Genomic DNA, 17,500 nt, shown 5'->3' on the forward strand with positions numbered 1-17,500 from the left:
AGTCTTAGTCGTGCAACAGAAAATTCCGATTGGACAGATAGTCTAGCTAGCTGTCTGGATTTACCCTGCAGAGATCTGAGGACCAGTTAACCATAGTCCTCACAAATCAGCCGGAGGTTAGAACGCCAACACTGAGACAGAGGAAGGGGGACGGACATCCAGCCGAAATGTGGGACATCCGGCAGAATTTTCGTCGGCAAAGGAGCAATCCTGAAAGTGGAACGCCGTGGATATAGACTAGGAACCGGCAAACTTTAGCCTAGTAGTTCACTTCTCTAACTTGTCTCTTTGTAGCTTTGCTTATTTAAAGCTAATGTACTTGCACTTACTAGGCTACTTGTTGTCTGGAGTTTGAACCTTCACAGTTGAAAGCACTTAATTGTAAGTCGCTTTGGATAAAAGCGTCAGCTAAATGACATGTAATGTAATGTAACTTCTGGGCTACCGCCCAACTTGCCCAGCTATTATTTCTACCAGCCCGCCCTAATATAGCGGACTAAAACCAGCCCTGGCTCACACTCGTATGTTTTAATTCTCCCCAACTCTACACTGAGTAATTAAAAGTGTATCCATGTCTGAAACAACTACATATGTAAGGTAGTAGGTAGTAAGGTTTATCCATTAAAAGCCAGAAAGGTCCTACTGAGAACACTATCTCTTGTGCCAGGGATGGAAAGCAAAAAAAAGTATAATTTAATATAGCCTACAAGTTCAGATGGTGATATAGATAATATCACAAAGACAGGCTAGATACCGACGCACAAAGCAACCGGGCAGAGCAGCTGATTGGCCGCGGTGCTTTTAGATGAAGTAGCATTAAGAGCGACAGTTAGGGGCGTCATGATTCTCCAATTTATTAGATTAGATTTTCAATTTAAATGTTTTCAGTTGTGACAGCAATGTCCCAATAAGAGCCACTATATGGCAGAAGTGTAACTTTACTTTGCAACAACAGTTTGAGTTTTTCAAACTTGACGAGGTGCATCTGAATGCACCATGGAGTCCCATCGTAGGTAAAGCACTGCTTTACCTTCATTGTTTGTTTCCATAACTCACTCACGGGAAAGGCAACACTTTGCCACAGGTGACTTCAGGGAAAGGAGGAATTGAAGTTCTGTTGTTTCTGTTGTCATCTCTGCAAAAAGCAGCTGCAGACTACCGCTGAGCTAACGTTAGCCTGTGTCTTTAGCTGCATGCTACCAACTGCTAAGCTGTGCTGTGTCTGTTTGGGGTTGTTTTATTCGTACGTGCGCAAGTAGACGGGGGTAGAGAGAGAAAAAAGTACTGGGTGAATCGTTGATTCTGCTGTTGATTTCGATTTGGAATCAAAATGGTGATACCTGGTGGGGAGAATTGAAAAGTAACATGCAATCAACCAATCAGAGATCATCTCCCATTCCCTTTAAAAGCCAGGCGCGTTTGGACATTGGAGCATTGCTGTTATGATGGAGGATTTGCACTGTAATATTGTTATTTCTTAGTCTTCTGTGTGTGTGTGTGTGTGTGTGTGTGTGTGTGTGCTGCTGTGTGTCCCTGTGTGTGTAACAAGCATAGTGTGCGCGCGCTGTGCACGAGCCTAGGAGCATTTTACTAACACACCTCCCTGTAAGACCAGAATGCACCTGAACACACCTCCCTGTAAGACCAGAATGCACCTGAACACACCTTCCTGTAAGACCAGCACGCCCAGAATGCACCTGAACACACCTCCCTGTAAGACCAGCACGCCCAGAATGCACCTGAACACACCTCCCTGTAAGACCAGCACCCCAGAATGCACCTGAACACACCTCCCTGTAAGACCAGCACGCCCAGAATGCACCTGAACACACCTCCCTGTAAGACCAGCACGCCCAGAATTCACCTGAACACACCTCCCTGTAAGACTGGCACGCCCATGGGCCTCAGATGGGCGCAGGTGCGTTTGTTATTTAAGCGACGTGGGCGCTGGACGGGAAACTGACAACTGGGTCGGTCTTAAACCAGCAAAGACTCTTGGGTTGGGCTTTGCGCTGCTCCGGGTGCAGGATAGGGGCCTAGAAGTGTGCACCTTTTTGTTGAGGTGAAGTTAAATGTCTGCTCTGATAATCTTGAGTCACAGCGGAGCTATTTATTTTGTCTTTTTTGTGTCATTTTGTGAAAGCCGTCGTACTCCGAGTTTGACGTCAGCGGGAACGTTTTGGGTCTGATCTTCAACCAAGGAATGATATGGTGAGGAGATGATGATGTAATTTTACTGAATTATTCTGTTTTATTTGACAGATTTCTCCTGTATTTTTTGTCAACAAAGAAAACGTTGACCCTGGTTACTGCTCTTACTCAGTGTTTCCCTGATCTCTTCTCTATATTGTGGAATGTGGGCTAATATGCTGTGCTAATATTTGCTAATATACTGTGCTAATATGGGCTAATATACTGTGAAATATGGGCTAATATCAGTCAAATATGGACTAATATACAGTCAAATATGGGCTAATATACTGTCAAATATGGGCTAAGTAATATCATACCTGTCAAGTTTTGGATTTGAAAATAAGGGAAATTCTGTTGTCTAACGTCATCCTATTCTCTGGAACAATCTTTCGTACCATGCTAAACACCCTTTCTGAACGTGCATTGCTATGGGGAATGCATAGTAAAGCCTTCATAAGTTTTGGCAGCGCACCGTCTCTGTCGTAGCGTCCATCATCATCTGACCTCACACACTAACCTCGCCACAACAGCCACCTACAGTACCTGTAGTAGGCTACTGCCCATATATCTATGGGCTACTGTCTACTGCAGGTTATCGCAAGGCTAGTGACAGAGCTCAGATTGGGAATGTTTTTGTTTTTTTTGACTCCGCTGGGGCCCGGGGTATTATTATTTTTTAATAACGCAGGTTAAAATACGGGAGATTTACGGGAAAATACTAATACGGGAGGACGGCGGGAAAGAAGGGTAAAATACGTGACTTTCCCGGCCAAAACGGGATACTTGACAGGTATGGCTAATATTAGTCAAATATGGGCTAATATCAGTCAAATATGGGCTAATATACTGTGAAATATGGGCTAATAGTCAAATATGGGCTAATATACTGTGAAATATGGGCTAATATCAGTCAAATATGGGCTAATATCCGTCAAATATTGGCTAATATACAGTCAGATATGGGCTAATATACTGTGAAATATGGTCTAATATACTGTGAAATATGGGATAATATACAGTGAAATATGGGCTAATATACTGTGAAATATGGGCTAATATTAGTCAAATATGGGCTAATAGACTGTGAAATATGGGCTAATATACTATGCTAATATGGGCAAATATCAGTCAAATATGGGCTAATATACTATGCTAATATGGGCTAATATACTGCATACAACAAAGCAAACGATGACCGTGGTTACTGCTGTTGCTCCGTGTGTCCCTGATCTCTTCCCCCAGGATGGGAGCTTTCTACGCCCCGTGCCTGCCGGCGCTGAACGTCCTGCGGCTCCACGTGTCCATGTACCTGCAGTGCTGGGCCGTGATGTGCTGCAACGTGCCGCAGGAACGCGTCTTCAAGGCCTCCGGCTCCAACAACTTCTACATGGCCATGCTGCTGGTCATCCTCTTCCTCTCCACGCTGCCGGCCATCTACACCATCGTCACCATCCCACCTTCCTTCGACTGCGGACCCTTCAGGTCAGGGGGGTCAAACTCAGTTTCCCAGAGGGCCACACTGGAAAAAGAGAATCCCACCAAGGGCTTAGACATGGAGAGATTATTGACGCAATTGAGGACACAAACTGAAAATATTTTACATTTTAGCCAAATTATTCCCACTTCCCCACCCTGCCCCAAAAGTAGGTCCCAAAACAAGTTAAGAAATGAATAAGCATTAAAATTATTAATCCGCCAATCAGAGTTAAGAGGTCCACACACAGTGTTTACAATATATCAACCGTTTCCACATTATTATTTGACCCAGTGTCTGCATTTCACTTTTTTTTACATTTCGGTGGCTTATTTCCTCATTTTTGTTCTGACGTTTTTGTGGCTTTCTCAGACATTACTTTACTTTTTGTAAATTTGTTGCTTTTTCTGACATTTTCGTACACTTTTTGTCGCATTTTAGTTGACATGAAGCCCCTACAAAAGTCATCAAAAGAGTTCCTTAGCCATCGCAGAATTTAGCAAATCAAGCAAAAACAATAATAAATTTTTTTAACAACAACTTTGAGTCTCAGAGTCGGCAAATCTGCCATATTCTGCTTTGAATGGTGTACCAATGGTCAGGTAATTACACTTTCCTGTGTTTTTGGTTTGGCGCAGAACTAGGCGGGCCAAAATGTATTGTGAACCTAAATTGATCTAAATCCGGCTGGATTTGGCCCGCGGCCGTTGAGCTTGACACTGGCTTCTTCTTTTTATTTAACTGGCTTTTTTTATTGATTATAAACACAACAAATCATACCTAGAGGACTATAATTTACAGTCCAAATATGTATTGTTGTCATACATTTTTCAATCACTACAAGTAACAAAGACACACAAGGGGGAGATATTTGCAGGTATTGACAAATAAACTAGGGATGCACTGAATCCAGGATTGGGCTTCAGATTGGGCTGAATATTGGGCTTTTTGACGGGATTCTGGTTTCTGCTGAACCTTAGAATTTCTTCCCAGGGAACCAAACCCTACGCTTGCACTAGGCGCGCTACGCTGGTCGCTGTAGTGACGGCGCCGTTGATTACGGGAAGGTGTTTACGTAGGTGGAGCGTTCAATGCAGTAGGCTGTGAGGAAGTGGACATGGATCTGGTGAGCAGTAGGCTGTGAGAAAGTGGACATGGATCTGGTGAGCAGTAGGCTGTGAGAAAGTGGACATGGATCTGGTGAGCAGTAGGCTGTGAGGAAGTGGACATGGATCTGGTGAGCAGTAGGCTGTGAGAAAGTGGACATGGATCTGGTGAGCAGTAGGCTGTGAGAAAGTGGACATGGATCTGGTGAGCAGTAGGCTGTGAGGAAGTGGACATGGATCTGGTGAGCAGTAGGCTGTGAGAAAGTGGACATGGATCTGGTGAGCAGTAGGCTGTGGGGAAGTGGACATGGATCTGGTGAGCAGTAGGCTGTGAGGAAGTGGACATGGATCTGGTGAGCAGTAGGCTGTGAGAAAGTGGACATGGATCTGGTGAGCAGAAAAAGTTGTTGTTTGGCAGTACTTTCAGTCAAAAGAAGGCCATTCAAGTCCAGCTACATGTTCAATTTGTTCAATGCTGATTGGTCTGGTGGTGGCGAGGACCCTAAACTATACACAACATGGCCGCTGTGACAACATTTGGTACGAAACATCCGAAAGAATACGAGTTGTGCACGAAGGAATCTCCAGACAGCAGTCAGAATGCAGCAACTTCAGGTACGGCAAAGGAAGGACAGTCACTGTTGACTTCATTCATGTGTTTACTGTGTTCATGGACTGAGGATGAGAGGAGGAGTCAGCACAATCTCAACCAGAGGATTCGGTATTCGGCCGAACCCCAAAAATCAGGATTTGGTGCATCCCTAAAATAAATTAAGATTATCAGGCTTTTAAGCCCAGTCCAGAGCAACAAGACAAAACCATTTTATAACGCAGCAGGAAAAGTTTCAGCGGTCTGAACTGGACTTTACACTTTAATGAACTTTCTGTCACAATCCTTCTCTTCTCCTTAGTGGGAAGAAACGTATGTTTGATGTGATCCAGGAGACTCTCGAGTCGGACTTCCCTGCCTGGTTTAGTAAAGTGTTCAGCTATGCCTCTAACCCCGGACTGGTGCTACCCTTCATATTGCTCATGGTGTGAGTCGTCAGCAGACTGCATGAATATATCTTCTTTCGCACATCTTAAAGTGTAACTTCGGTATTTTTTCAACCTGGACCCTATTTTTCCATGTAAGTGTCTGATGGGAACAATATTTGTTGAGTTTGGTACCATATTGAGCAAGAAATGAGCTGCATTGTAACGTTAACGGTTAACCGTTAGTTAGCGTCCACTAAAAGTTCTGTTTGTTGCCGCTGAAAGACTCAGATTATTATTCTAAGTGTCTGACAACATTATGGAAAGGATCCCTACAGAGATAGAGCTTTTAGTTAAAGAGTAAGATCCTTTTAGTTTAACATGAAACAGCCCCAACATCACCATCACCAAACTCCACCAGACTCCATGTAAATAATCATGACTTTTAGCATGTATAGAACCAGCATATCTCCACCAGACTCCATGTAAATAATCAGGACTTTTAGCGTGTATAGAGCCAGCCTATTTCCACCAGACTCCATGTAAATAATCAGGACTTTTAGCGTGTATAGAGCCAGCATATCTCCACCAGACTCCATATAAATAATCATGACTTTTAGCGTGTATAGAGCCAGCATATTTCCACCAGACTCCATGTAAATAATCAGGCCTTTATCGTGTATAGAGCCAGCATATCTCCACATGTAAATGGGTGAATTAAGGGTTTATTTCAACCAAACCAGAGTGGTGATTGTTGGAACAGTGGAAAGATGAACCAAGACGGCTTTTGGTAGTTTTATTTAGTTTCTGTCGACTTTGAATGAAGTGTGTTTTACGCTGAAAAAAGTCCTGATTATTTACATGGAGTCTGGTGGAGTTTGGTGATGGTGATGTCGGGGCTGTTTCATGTTAAACTAAAAGGATCTTACTCTTTAACTAAAAGGTCTATCTCTGTAGGGATCATTTCCATAATGTTGTCAGACCCTTAGAATAATAATCTGAGTCTGTCAGTGGCAAAAACAGAACTTTTAGTGGACGTAAATTGATACCAATTGTTCATTAATGTTACATTACAGCTTGTTTTCTCGCTTAATACTGGACCAATTTCAAATGGTTGTTCCCATCAGTCACCTAGACACAAAAACATAGGAAGATAGGGTCCAGGTTTAAAAATACTTAAGTTATCCTTTAAAGATATATTGCTTGACCGTGTTGTCTTGATATCCTTTTAGTGGTAAAGTTTAAGGTTCTTTGATGGTAATATTCTCTTATTTTATCTTTCAGACTGGCCATTTATTACTTACAATCCACATCCAAAAGCTACAAAGAAGCTAACGTGGACCTGAAGAAAAAACTACAGACGGTACCTGAAACTAGACTTAGTTTTTTCTCTCATCTAGCACCTCTTCTCTTACTTTTATGTGCTTTTGGATACACAGGAATAAATAAAGTTTGCGGTTTGATATTTCACACAGGAGCATAGGTGTGAACCCTGATTTCCCCTACGTTGGTCCCGTGATTTCTGCCTATGCACGGGTGTGTAGATGCAGAAACAGCAGTTGTGTCAGTATCATCCGTCCAGCAGAGAGCAGCAGAGTCACAGCTCACAGCAGAGAGCAGAGAGTCAGTCTTATAACACTAACATGTAGGCTGGCTGGGTGGTGCACTATGTCATCGTGCAATAAGAAGGTTATTGTTGTTATGCAATATGTTAGTGGTGCAATAAATGGGCTGTTGGATTGTTCAATATGTCATTGTGTACTGCATAGGTTATGTGGAAATGTGCCATTTGTGTAATACGTAGGCTATTTGGGTTGTGCATTATGTCATTTGTGCAATATGTAGGCTATTTGGGTTGTGCATTATGTCATTTGTGCAATATGTAGGCTATTTGGGTTGTGCATTATGTAATTTGTGCTATACATAGGCTATTTGGGTTGTGCATATGTCATTTGTGCAATATGTAGGATATTTGGGTTGTGCATTATGTCATATATGCAATATGTAGGATATTTGGGTTGTGCATTATGTCATATGTGCAATATGTAGGCTATTTGAGTTGTGCATTGTGCAATATGTAGGCTATTTGGGTTGTGCATTATGTCATTTGTGCAATATGAAGGCTATTTGGGTTGTGCATATGTCATTTGTGCAATATGTAGGATATTTGGGTTGTGCATTATGTTATATGTGCAATATGTAGGCTATTTGGGTTGTGCATTATGTCATTTGTGCAATATGAAGGCTATTTGGGTTGTGCATATGTCATTTGTGCAATATGTAGGATATTTGGGTTGTGCATATGTCATTTGTGCAATATGTAGGCTATTTGGGTTGTGCATTATGTCATTTATGCAATATGTAGGCTATTGGGGTTGGGCAATATGTTAGTTGTGCAATACGTAGGCTATTTGGGTTGTGCATTATGTCAGTGCATACAGGGTTGTTCAATTAAAAAGTGCCACTGAAAGGAGGAGTTAATGTGTAACTATAAAGGTACCTGTCTAATGTATATGAGAGCATTACTATATAGGGACCTGTCTAATGTATATGAGAGCATTACTATATAGGGACCTGTCTAATGTATATGAGAGTATTACTATATAGAGACCTGTCTAATGTATATGAGAGCATTACTATATAGGGACCTGTCTAATGTATATGAGAGTATTACTATATAAGGACCTGTCTAATGTATATGAGAGCATTACTATATAGGGACCTGTCTAATGTATATGAGAGCATTACTATATAGGGACCTGTCTAATGTATATGAGAGTATTACTATATAGAGACCTGTCTAATGTATATGAGAGCATTACTATATAGGGACCTGTCTAATGTATATGAGAGCATTACTATATAGGGACCTGTCTAATGTATATGAGAACATTACTATATAGGGACCTGTCTAATGTATGTGAGAGTATTACTATATAGGGACCTGTCTAATGTATATGAGAGTATTACTATATAGAGATCTGTCTAATGTATATGAGAGCATTACTATATAGGGACCTGTCTAATGTATATGAGAGCATTACTATATAGGGACCTGTCCAACACAAATTTCCCTTTGGGGACAATAAAGTATTATCTTATCTTATCTAATTGTGTTTCTGTCATTTTTAAGCAAAATGAGGAGAACAAGAGGAAGAACAAGCTGGCGGCGCTGAAGGCCCAGACGGACCTGGAGGAGGCCAGAGCTGCGACGCAGACGGCCGAGCGACAGAAGAACATCAACGCTTCACTACAACGCCAACACGGTGAGACTTCATCCCTCAGGGTCAAAATCAAACTTCTTTCTATGGTGGAATTAACCCGTCTTCAGGTCAAATTTGACCCATTGTCTAAATGTCTATATCAGAAATATGGGTTTATTTTTAAAGGTGCTTGTGGCGGAAGTTTTTCTCGTTAGCAGCAGGAGCACATATCAAAAAACACAAGATGAAACAAATAAAGAACTATTTGAGAATTAAACCAAAGTTTGGTCTTTGAGTACAGTACTAAAAGTTTGGACACACCTTCTCATTCAATGAGTTTCCTTTTTATTTTCATGACTATTTACATTGTAGATTCTCACTGAACGCATCAAAACTATGAATGAACATATGATATGTACTTAACAAAAAGTGTAAAATAACTGAAAACATGTCTTATATTTTAGATTCTTCAAAGTAGCCACCCTTTGCTTTTTTGATAACTCTGCAAACCCTTGGTGTTCTCTCAATGAGCTTCATGAGGTAGTCACCTGAAATGGTTTTACCTTCACAGGTGTGCTTTGTCAGGGTTCATTAGTGGAAGTTTTTCCCTTATTATAATAAAAAGCAAAGGGTGGCTACTTTGAAGAATCTAAAATATAAGACATGTTTTCAGTTATTTCACACTTTTTTGTTAAGTACATAATTCCATATGTGTTCATTCATAGTTTTGATGCCTTCAGTGAGAATCTACAATGTAAATAGTCATGAAAATAAAAAGGAAACGCATTGAATGAGAAGGTGTGTCCAAACTTTTGGCCTGTACTGTATTTATTTACATTTGCAAATGTAGAGTTTCGCAAGTACCACGGCACGTCTGAAAAAGTCTTCTGACTCAAGCTAAATGTCAACACATCTTTATAGTACAAACTCCGTTAAACCATCCCTCTCCAAGATATCTTTAGCATGGCCGACTGTAAGAAAAAAAAACCTAAACAGTCAGATGTTTTACAACCTTCCCTTCTGCTCCTGTTTCCTAACATTAGCCTGAACACCAGTTTATCTCAGAAGACAGACAGAGACACGGTTCACACAGTGTTATGGCCTTCTTTACCTTATCTGCTAAAATTAAAACAGAATGAGGAGCTGAGGTCCTTTAACAAAAAATAGCTTCTACTAGGCTCAAGGTTCACGATGCCAGCTGTTTCACTGGGAGCCTCTGAGTCTACACAAATATAAAGAAAATCTTGTAGACTATTAAACAATCAACAATGTTCAAATAAAATGTTGCCATTACATGTTGTAGGTAGGATTGTGAAGATCCAGGACTTAGCCAAAGAATTTGAACATTGACAACTTCTCAGTCCCCATATTTCCTTCTGGATTGACAGGTGCAATAATAGAAAATAGATTTTTATTTTAAATTACATTTATATATCTGCATTTATATCAAAACCTCAAGACTTTCAAACATCAACATGGAGGACAGCACAAGGTCCAATGTTAACAAATACCTGTACTTTGTCAAATATATAACTGAATAAATGATTAATTTAACCCTTGTGTTGTCTCCCCGTCAACCATGACAGAAACACTTTTGTTGTCCCTATCTCAATGTTTTAGTCGCTTTTTTAAAGTTTTATTTTACGTTTTTGTGGGTTTTGTCACTTTTTTCAAAATCTTTATTGCTTTTTCTGATGATTTTGTCACGTTTTTTTACGTTTTAAGTGCTTTTTTGACGTTTTTTTTTCACTTTTTCAATGTTTTGAGTGCTTTTTTTGACGTTTTGGGTACTTTTTCCGATGTTTTTGAAGCTTTTTCTTCATCTTTTGTGGTTGCTTTACCCAATTTTTTTTTAATTTTATATTTTTAATTTATTTATTTTTACATTTCCAGCACTTAGTTCGACGTCCCATACCTTCTGAGATATATATATATATATATATATATATATATATATATATATATATATATATATATATATATATATATATATATAAATGGGGTCAAATTTGACCCGAAGACAACATGAGGGTTAAATGTAGTGTAAAAAGAAATGCAATGTGTTTTGTGGATAGAGGCAGGCAGACTTCTTAGATTTATTGACAGTTCACCAAACACGTATAAATGAGAAAAATGGACAAAATACATAACTTGAAACTACCAAACGAAAACCTCTGCCAAAACAACATCTACTTATACCAAAATGAAACTTAGCACATGTTTCTATCAGTATAGCTAACTTTAATAATAATAATAATAATACATTTTATTTAAAGGCGGCTTTCTTGGCACTCAAGGACACCGGACACACTTTGAGGGCGTTAGCTTGTCTGTTACACGAGTTAGTACAGAGATGCTACAGCAGTTGGTTAATGCAATGGTTAATCGCCAATACTATCCAACTTTTTCCTTCAGCAGAGGAGGAAGAAGACCTCGGCAGTAGTCAGAGGAAGAACGGACGCCCTCCTCCTTCAGTTAGACACCAAGATGGCCGCCCTCCGGCCACCAGAGCCCCCGTCCCCAGGACCCTCCACCCTGACACCCATAGGTCTCTGGGGTACCTGCCCGGTGGCGGTTTCCCTCAGCAACGGGAACCCAGAATGCACCGGGTGCCGAGCCTGCAGAGACACTGAGGGATGGAAAAACAGGACGTCGTTGGCAGATGTCAATCAAAACAAGCACTTTAACGAGAATTTCCATGGTTAGTCAGTTATTTTCCTTTTTAAACTTTGTATTCTGTTGGCATTTTGAATTAGTAGCCTGGTTGTTTCTTTGTTTACTAAATAAACATTAACAAGGGCAGAGTCTCATTTTCTTTAAATGTTCCCTCCTCTTCTGGTGGACTAACATGGGGACATTGCAAAACTACAACTAGGTTCATTTTGAAAAATTTAACCAAGCTAGTTAGCTAGCGTTAGTTAGCTGGTAACTTAAAGGTCCTATGACATGCTGCTTTTTGGTTGCTTTTATATAGGCCTTAGTGGTCCCCTAATACTGTATCTGAAGTCTCTTTTATATTGGCCTTAGTGGTCCCCTAATACTGTATCTGAAGTCTCTTTTATATAGATCTTAGTGGTCCCCTAATACTGTATCTGAAGTCTCTTTTATATAGACCTTAGTGGTCCCCTAATACTGTATCTGAAGTCTTTTTATATAGACCTTAGTGGTCCCCTAATACTGTATCTGAAGTCTCTTTTATGTAGACCTTAGTGGTCTCCTAATACTGTATCTGAAGTCTCTTTTATATAGACCTTAGTGGTCCCCTAATACTGTATCTGAAGTCTCTTTTATATAGACCTTAGTGGTCCCCTAATACTGTATCTGAAGTCTCTTTATATAGACCTTAGTGGTCCCCTAATACTGTATCTGAAGTCTCTTTTATATAGACCTTAGTGGTCCCCTAATACTGTATCTGAAGTCTCTTTTATATAGACCTTAGTGGTCCCCTAATACTGTATCTGAAGTCTTTTTATATAGACCTTAGTGGTCCCCTAATACTGTATCTGAAGTCTCTTTTATGTAGACCTTAGTGGTCTCCTAATACTGTATCTGAAGTCTCTTTTATATAGACCTTAGTGGTCCCCTAATACTGTATCTGAAGTCTCTTTTATATAGACCTTAGTGGTCCCCTAATACTGTATCTGAAGTCTCTTTTATATAGACCTTAGTGGTCCCCTAATACTGTATCTGAAGTCTCTTTTATATAGACCTTAGTGGTCCCCTAATACTGTATCTGAAGTCTCTTTTATATAGACCTTAGTGGTCCCCTAATACTGTATCTGAAGTCTCTTTTATATAGACCTTAGTGGTCCCCTAATACTGTATCTGAAGTATCTTTTATATAGACCTTAGTGGTCCCCTAATACTGTATCTGAAGTATCTTTTATATAGACCTTAGTGCCGCTATCAATCAAATGACCATGGGAAACAGTTCAATGGCCTTACTGTCCATTTTATTTCCATGGCCCCAACTCTTAGGGTTTCATTACAATAATGAAAATTAGTCTGCAACCGTGGAATCGCTTGAAAAGTCATAAGGTCGGCATTAGATGTGAGATGGTGTCAGACAGTGACGGACTGGCCATATGGAATTTGGGCAAATGCCAGAAGGACCGCCCCCCTATGGACCCCTATGGGCCACTACTATATATTCAAGATTGTACAGTGGCGAGGTGCGTGGAAAGATTCACTCGGAAGGCAGAATTACTAATTTCCAAGCTAGGTTATTGACAGGCCGGTGTGTTGCAAATGCCAGGGCAGTTTTTTGATCACAAGATGTCACTTGTGTCAGACTTTAGTCTTTTCAAAGTCTGTTAACGGTCTTCTGAGATGTTGAGCGAGCTGTCCCTGGACCTGACCGGGCCAAAACGTTAAACAATTCATTAGACAAGGACGCCATTTAACCTTGCTAGCTCGGCTTGAATAGATATCTTACTCATTTATGGCTGGACACTCAACTTAAATCTGTCTTCCAGCTGAATAATATTAAAGATATGATACACTGAGGGAACTCTGAACTTGGAAAACACAAGTAGAGAGCGTCAGATTATTCCCCTTTTTCACACAGCAATGGAAAAAATGTAATCCGTGCCAAGCATTCAGATCTGAGCTGTCGCTGTAAATCCATTAATTGTGTCTCTGGAGCGTGGATGACTCGTATCATCTGATAACTGCGTGGCCGCCATATCCGGTGACTCAACAGCTGAAGTAACAGTGTTGTCTCATTAGTTAAAACTTTATTAACTGGAAATTCTAGATATCGACAGCCACTCAATGTCTCGTTCAGTTGAAAGTTATAGATCTGAGAAATGTTAAGGCTTGTCGTTGGGGAATTAAGTGCTCGAAGTCAAAGCCACTGATGTTGGATTACAGTGCCAATCAAATCCACTTCCATCAACGCTCATGATGAATTCATGGCAGGTAAGCATTAAGTATTAATTCTGCAGTTATTCGAGAACTAGAGGATGAAGTAAGCCCCTATGCTTTATTCTTTCACCGTGGGCCAAGAATTGTCAATCACATACTTTAATGAAGACAGAGGAAGGCTGTTAAGCGTCTCTGTGTACCCGAGAGACTCTGTCAAAGGTCACTATGATCTCACAAAATGCTTGTTGGGGCAATGTTCACACTTATTTTAAGCTGCCAGCATCTATTTTGCATTATCATGTGGAGTAACAACGCGGTCTCACACCAGTTCGTGAAATAGTCACGTTATTTTGATTCACTGATTTGTGTACAGGTCACGATTTTCTCGTTTTTTTCCTGTACAGGTCGTGATTTTCTCATTTATTTCATGTACAGATCACGATTTTCTTGTTTATTTTGTGTACAGGTCGCGATTTTCTCGTTTGTTTCATGTACAGGTCACGATTTTCTCGTTTGTTTCGTGTACAGGTCACGATTTTCTCGTTTATTTTGTGTACAGGTCGCGATTTTCTCGTTTATTTTGTGTACAGGTCACGATTTTCTCGTTTGTTTCGTGTACAGGTCACGATTTTCTCGTTTATTTTGTGTACAGGTCACGATTTTCTCGTTTGTTTCGTGTACAGGTCGCGATTTTCTCGTTTATTTTGTGTACAGGTCGCGATTTTCTCGTTTATTTTGTGTACAGGTCGCAATTTTCTAGTTTATTTCATGTACAGGTCGCGATTTTCTCGTTTATTTCATGTACGGGTCGCGATTTTCTCGTTTATTTTGTGTACAGGTCGCGATTTTCTAGTTTATTTTTACAGGTCACGATTTTCGCGTTTATTTCGTGTACAGGTCGCGATTTTCTTGTTTATTTCGTGTACAGGTCACGATTTTCTAGTTTATTTTGTGTACAGGTCGCAATTTTCTCGTTTATTTTGTGTACAGGTCACGATTTTCTCGTTTATTTTGTGTACAGGTCGCAATTTTCTCGTTTGTTTTGTGTACAGGTCATGAGTTTCGTTTATTTTGTGTACAGGTCGCGATTTTGTTGTTTCATTAAGGTTTTGTTTATTTCGTACAGGTAAGCATTTTCTAGTTTATTTTGTGTACAGGTCGCAATTTTCTCGTTTATTTTGTGTACAGGTCACGATTTTCTCGTTTATTTTGTGTACAGGTCGCAATTTTCTCGTTTGTTTTGTGTACAGGTCATGAGTTTCTCGTTTATTTTGTGTACAGGTCACGATTTTCTCGTTTGTTTTGTGTACATGTCATGATTTTCTCGTTTATTTTGTGTACAGGTCGCGATTTTCTCGTTTGTTTCATGTACTGCTAATTTCTCGTTTATTTTGTGTACAGGTCGCGATTTTCTCGTTTGTTTCATGTACAGGTCGCGAATTTCTCGTTTATTTTGTGTACAGGTCACGATTTTCAATCGTGACCTTTTCACGAACTGCCTGCTCGAACTGGGCTGCTCGCAACAACGGGGAAATGAAACGCCACAACAACGGGACGGTTGTGGTTAGGAAGAGAATAACGAGGAAAGGAACTGTCACACGCAGGACGCGATCCCCAGTCTCCGTGGTGAAAGTCCTGAGTTGTTTGACCCATCCACCCACCCCCCCCGACCAACCTACCTGCTCGTATTTTTGCCTTATCAATACGACTCGCTACCGTAATTTTATTTATTTATTTATTTAACGAGGAATACCTCTTGAGATGTATCATCTGATTTTCAAGAGGGTCCTAGATAGGACTGGACAGTACAAAGGACAAGACATTACAGTACAACATACACATTCACTCACATACTAACCCCCCCCCACACCCTCTTACACCCCTGCCCAGACATCACCTGAATGATCATTACAAAATGTATTAATAGTAATTAAGTTAAATTAAAAAACTAAAAATCCAAAAAACAATTACACCAGAAAGCAATCAAGTTTTATGGAAAGCATTTACAACAGTTGCTTGTTTGCAAATAAATGAACAAAGATGTCTTGAAGGATCTCAAAGATGTTATTAATCTTAGTGACCCAGGCAAGCTAGTCCAATCGAAAGGAGCTTTAAATTTAAATGAACGCCTGCCACTTTCTTTGTAATCGTTCTGCGATCACGAAATGTGCTTCCCATTGAAAAACATCACTTTAAAATTCGTGCCCACCACACAAAAAATAAAGACATTAACGTGTTCGGTACACGAATCAGTAGATTAAATAACGTGTCCATTTCACGAACTGCCCTAAGACCGTGTTTTACAAAAACACTACCTCTGACCCTTTTCTTTTGCAGCTCAGATCTTCTTTTTGAAGTTAAAGAAAATTTAACTTTTCTTAAAAAAAACGCCCAACGACAAGCTGTCATTTCCATAACAACATGACTTCCTTTGACGCTCATGATGAATTCATGGCAGGTATAAGCATTACGTTATTCTGCAGTTATTCGAGAACTAGAAGATGAAGTAAGCCCCTATGCTTAATTCTTTCAATGTAGGCCAAGAATCCCATTCTTTAATGAAGCTGGAGGAAGACTGTTAAGCCTCTCGGTGTCCAGGAGACTCTGTCATAATCTGGCTCGGCCTTATTCGAGTAACACCGGCCACCCAGGGTTGTGGTCTGGCTCTGTACCAGTCTCCCTCCATGCTGGCACAGTGTAGCAGAAAACTGAGCCTTGACAGGCTACACATTACCGGATATCTCAATGCCTGCTGGACCACGATGAGCATCTCTTATCTTACCCAATAGTGAAGGGAGGAGGCAGACGCTGCGGCGCTACGAGCACTGATTTGACCGCTGGGACGGTGTCCAGTTTAGCTTTGGAGAGCAAAGGTTGTCCCTGTGTCACTGTTTGTTTATGCCTTCGCGCTGGTTGTAGTTGTGGCTGCAGGCTACGTAGCCTGTCAGTCCGTGAGTACTTCCATCCGTTCGGACGTACAGTACGTACGTTAATCTGTCAGTTTCCAAACAAATTAGTTATAATCAAAATTAAAATTAATTTAAAACCCACTGACATAATATTCTCTTGATGGGGCTAGCAAAATTGTTAAAGGTCCTATGACATGGTGCTTTTTGGATGCTTTTATACAGACCTTAGTGGTCCCCTAATACTGTATCTGAAGTCTCTTTTATATAGACCTTAGTGGTCCCCTAATACTGTATCTGAAGTCTCTTTTATATAGACCTTAGTGGTCCCCTAATACTGTATCTGAAGTCTCTTTTATATAGGCCTTAGTGGTCCACTAATACTGTATCTGAAGTCTCTTTTATATAGACCTTAGTGGTCCCCTAATACTGTATCTGAAGTCTCTTTTTTATAGACCTTAGTGGTCCCCTAATACTGTATCTGAAGTCTCTTTTTTATAGACCTTAGTGGTCCTCTAATACTGTATCTGAAGTCTCTTTTTTATAGACCTTAGTGGTCCCCTAATACTGTATCTGAAGTCTCTTTTTTATAGACCTTAGTGGTCCTCTAATACTGTATCTGAAGTCTCTTTTTTATAGACCTTAGTGGTCCCCTAATACTGTATCTGAAGTCTCTTTTTTATAGACCTTAGTGGTCCCCTAATACTGTATCTGAAGTCTCTTTTATATAGACCTTAGTGATCCCCTAATACTGTATCTGAAGTCTTTTATATAGGC

At 40.3% G+C, this 17,500-nt stretch overlaps 1 protein-coding gene across 1 annotated transcript in view; it reads left to right on the plus strand.

Annotated features, from left to right (window-relative positions):
- tmc1 (transmembrane channel-like 1) overlaps positions 1-11,750 on the plus strand; it is a 29,906-nt gene extending 18,156 nt beyond the window's left edge. Inside the window, exons 15-20 of the mRNA XM_039804051.1 lie at positions 2,144-2,211; positions 3,436-3,675; positions 5,685-5,810; positions 7,033-7,111; positions 8,882-9,014; positions 11,367-11,750. Coding sequence (XP_039659985.1) covers positions 2,144-2,211; positions 3,436-3,675; positions 5,685-5,810; positions 7,033-7,111; positions 8,882-9,014; positions 11,367-11,584 — 864 coding nt within the window. The 3' untranslated portion in view covers positions 11,585-11,750. The remainder of the gene's footprint in view (positions 1-2,143; positions 2,212-3,435; positions 3,676-5,684; positions 5,811-7,032; positions 7,112-8,881; positions 9,015-11,366) is intronic.
- The last annotated feature ends 5,750 nt before the right edge of the window (positions 11,751-17,500 follow it).

This window comes from Perca fluviatilis, chromosome 6, assembly GCF_010015445.1.
Source record: "Perca fluviatilis chromosome 6, GENO_Pfluv_1.0, whole genome shotgun sequence".
NCBI lineage: Eukaryota > Metazoa > Chordata > Actinopteri > Perciformes > Percidae > Perca > Perca fluviatilis.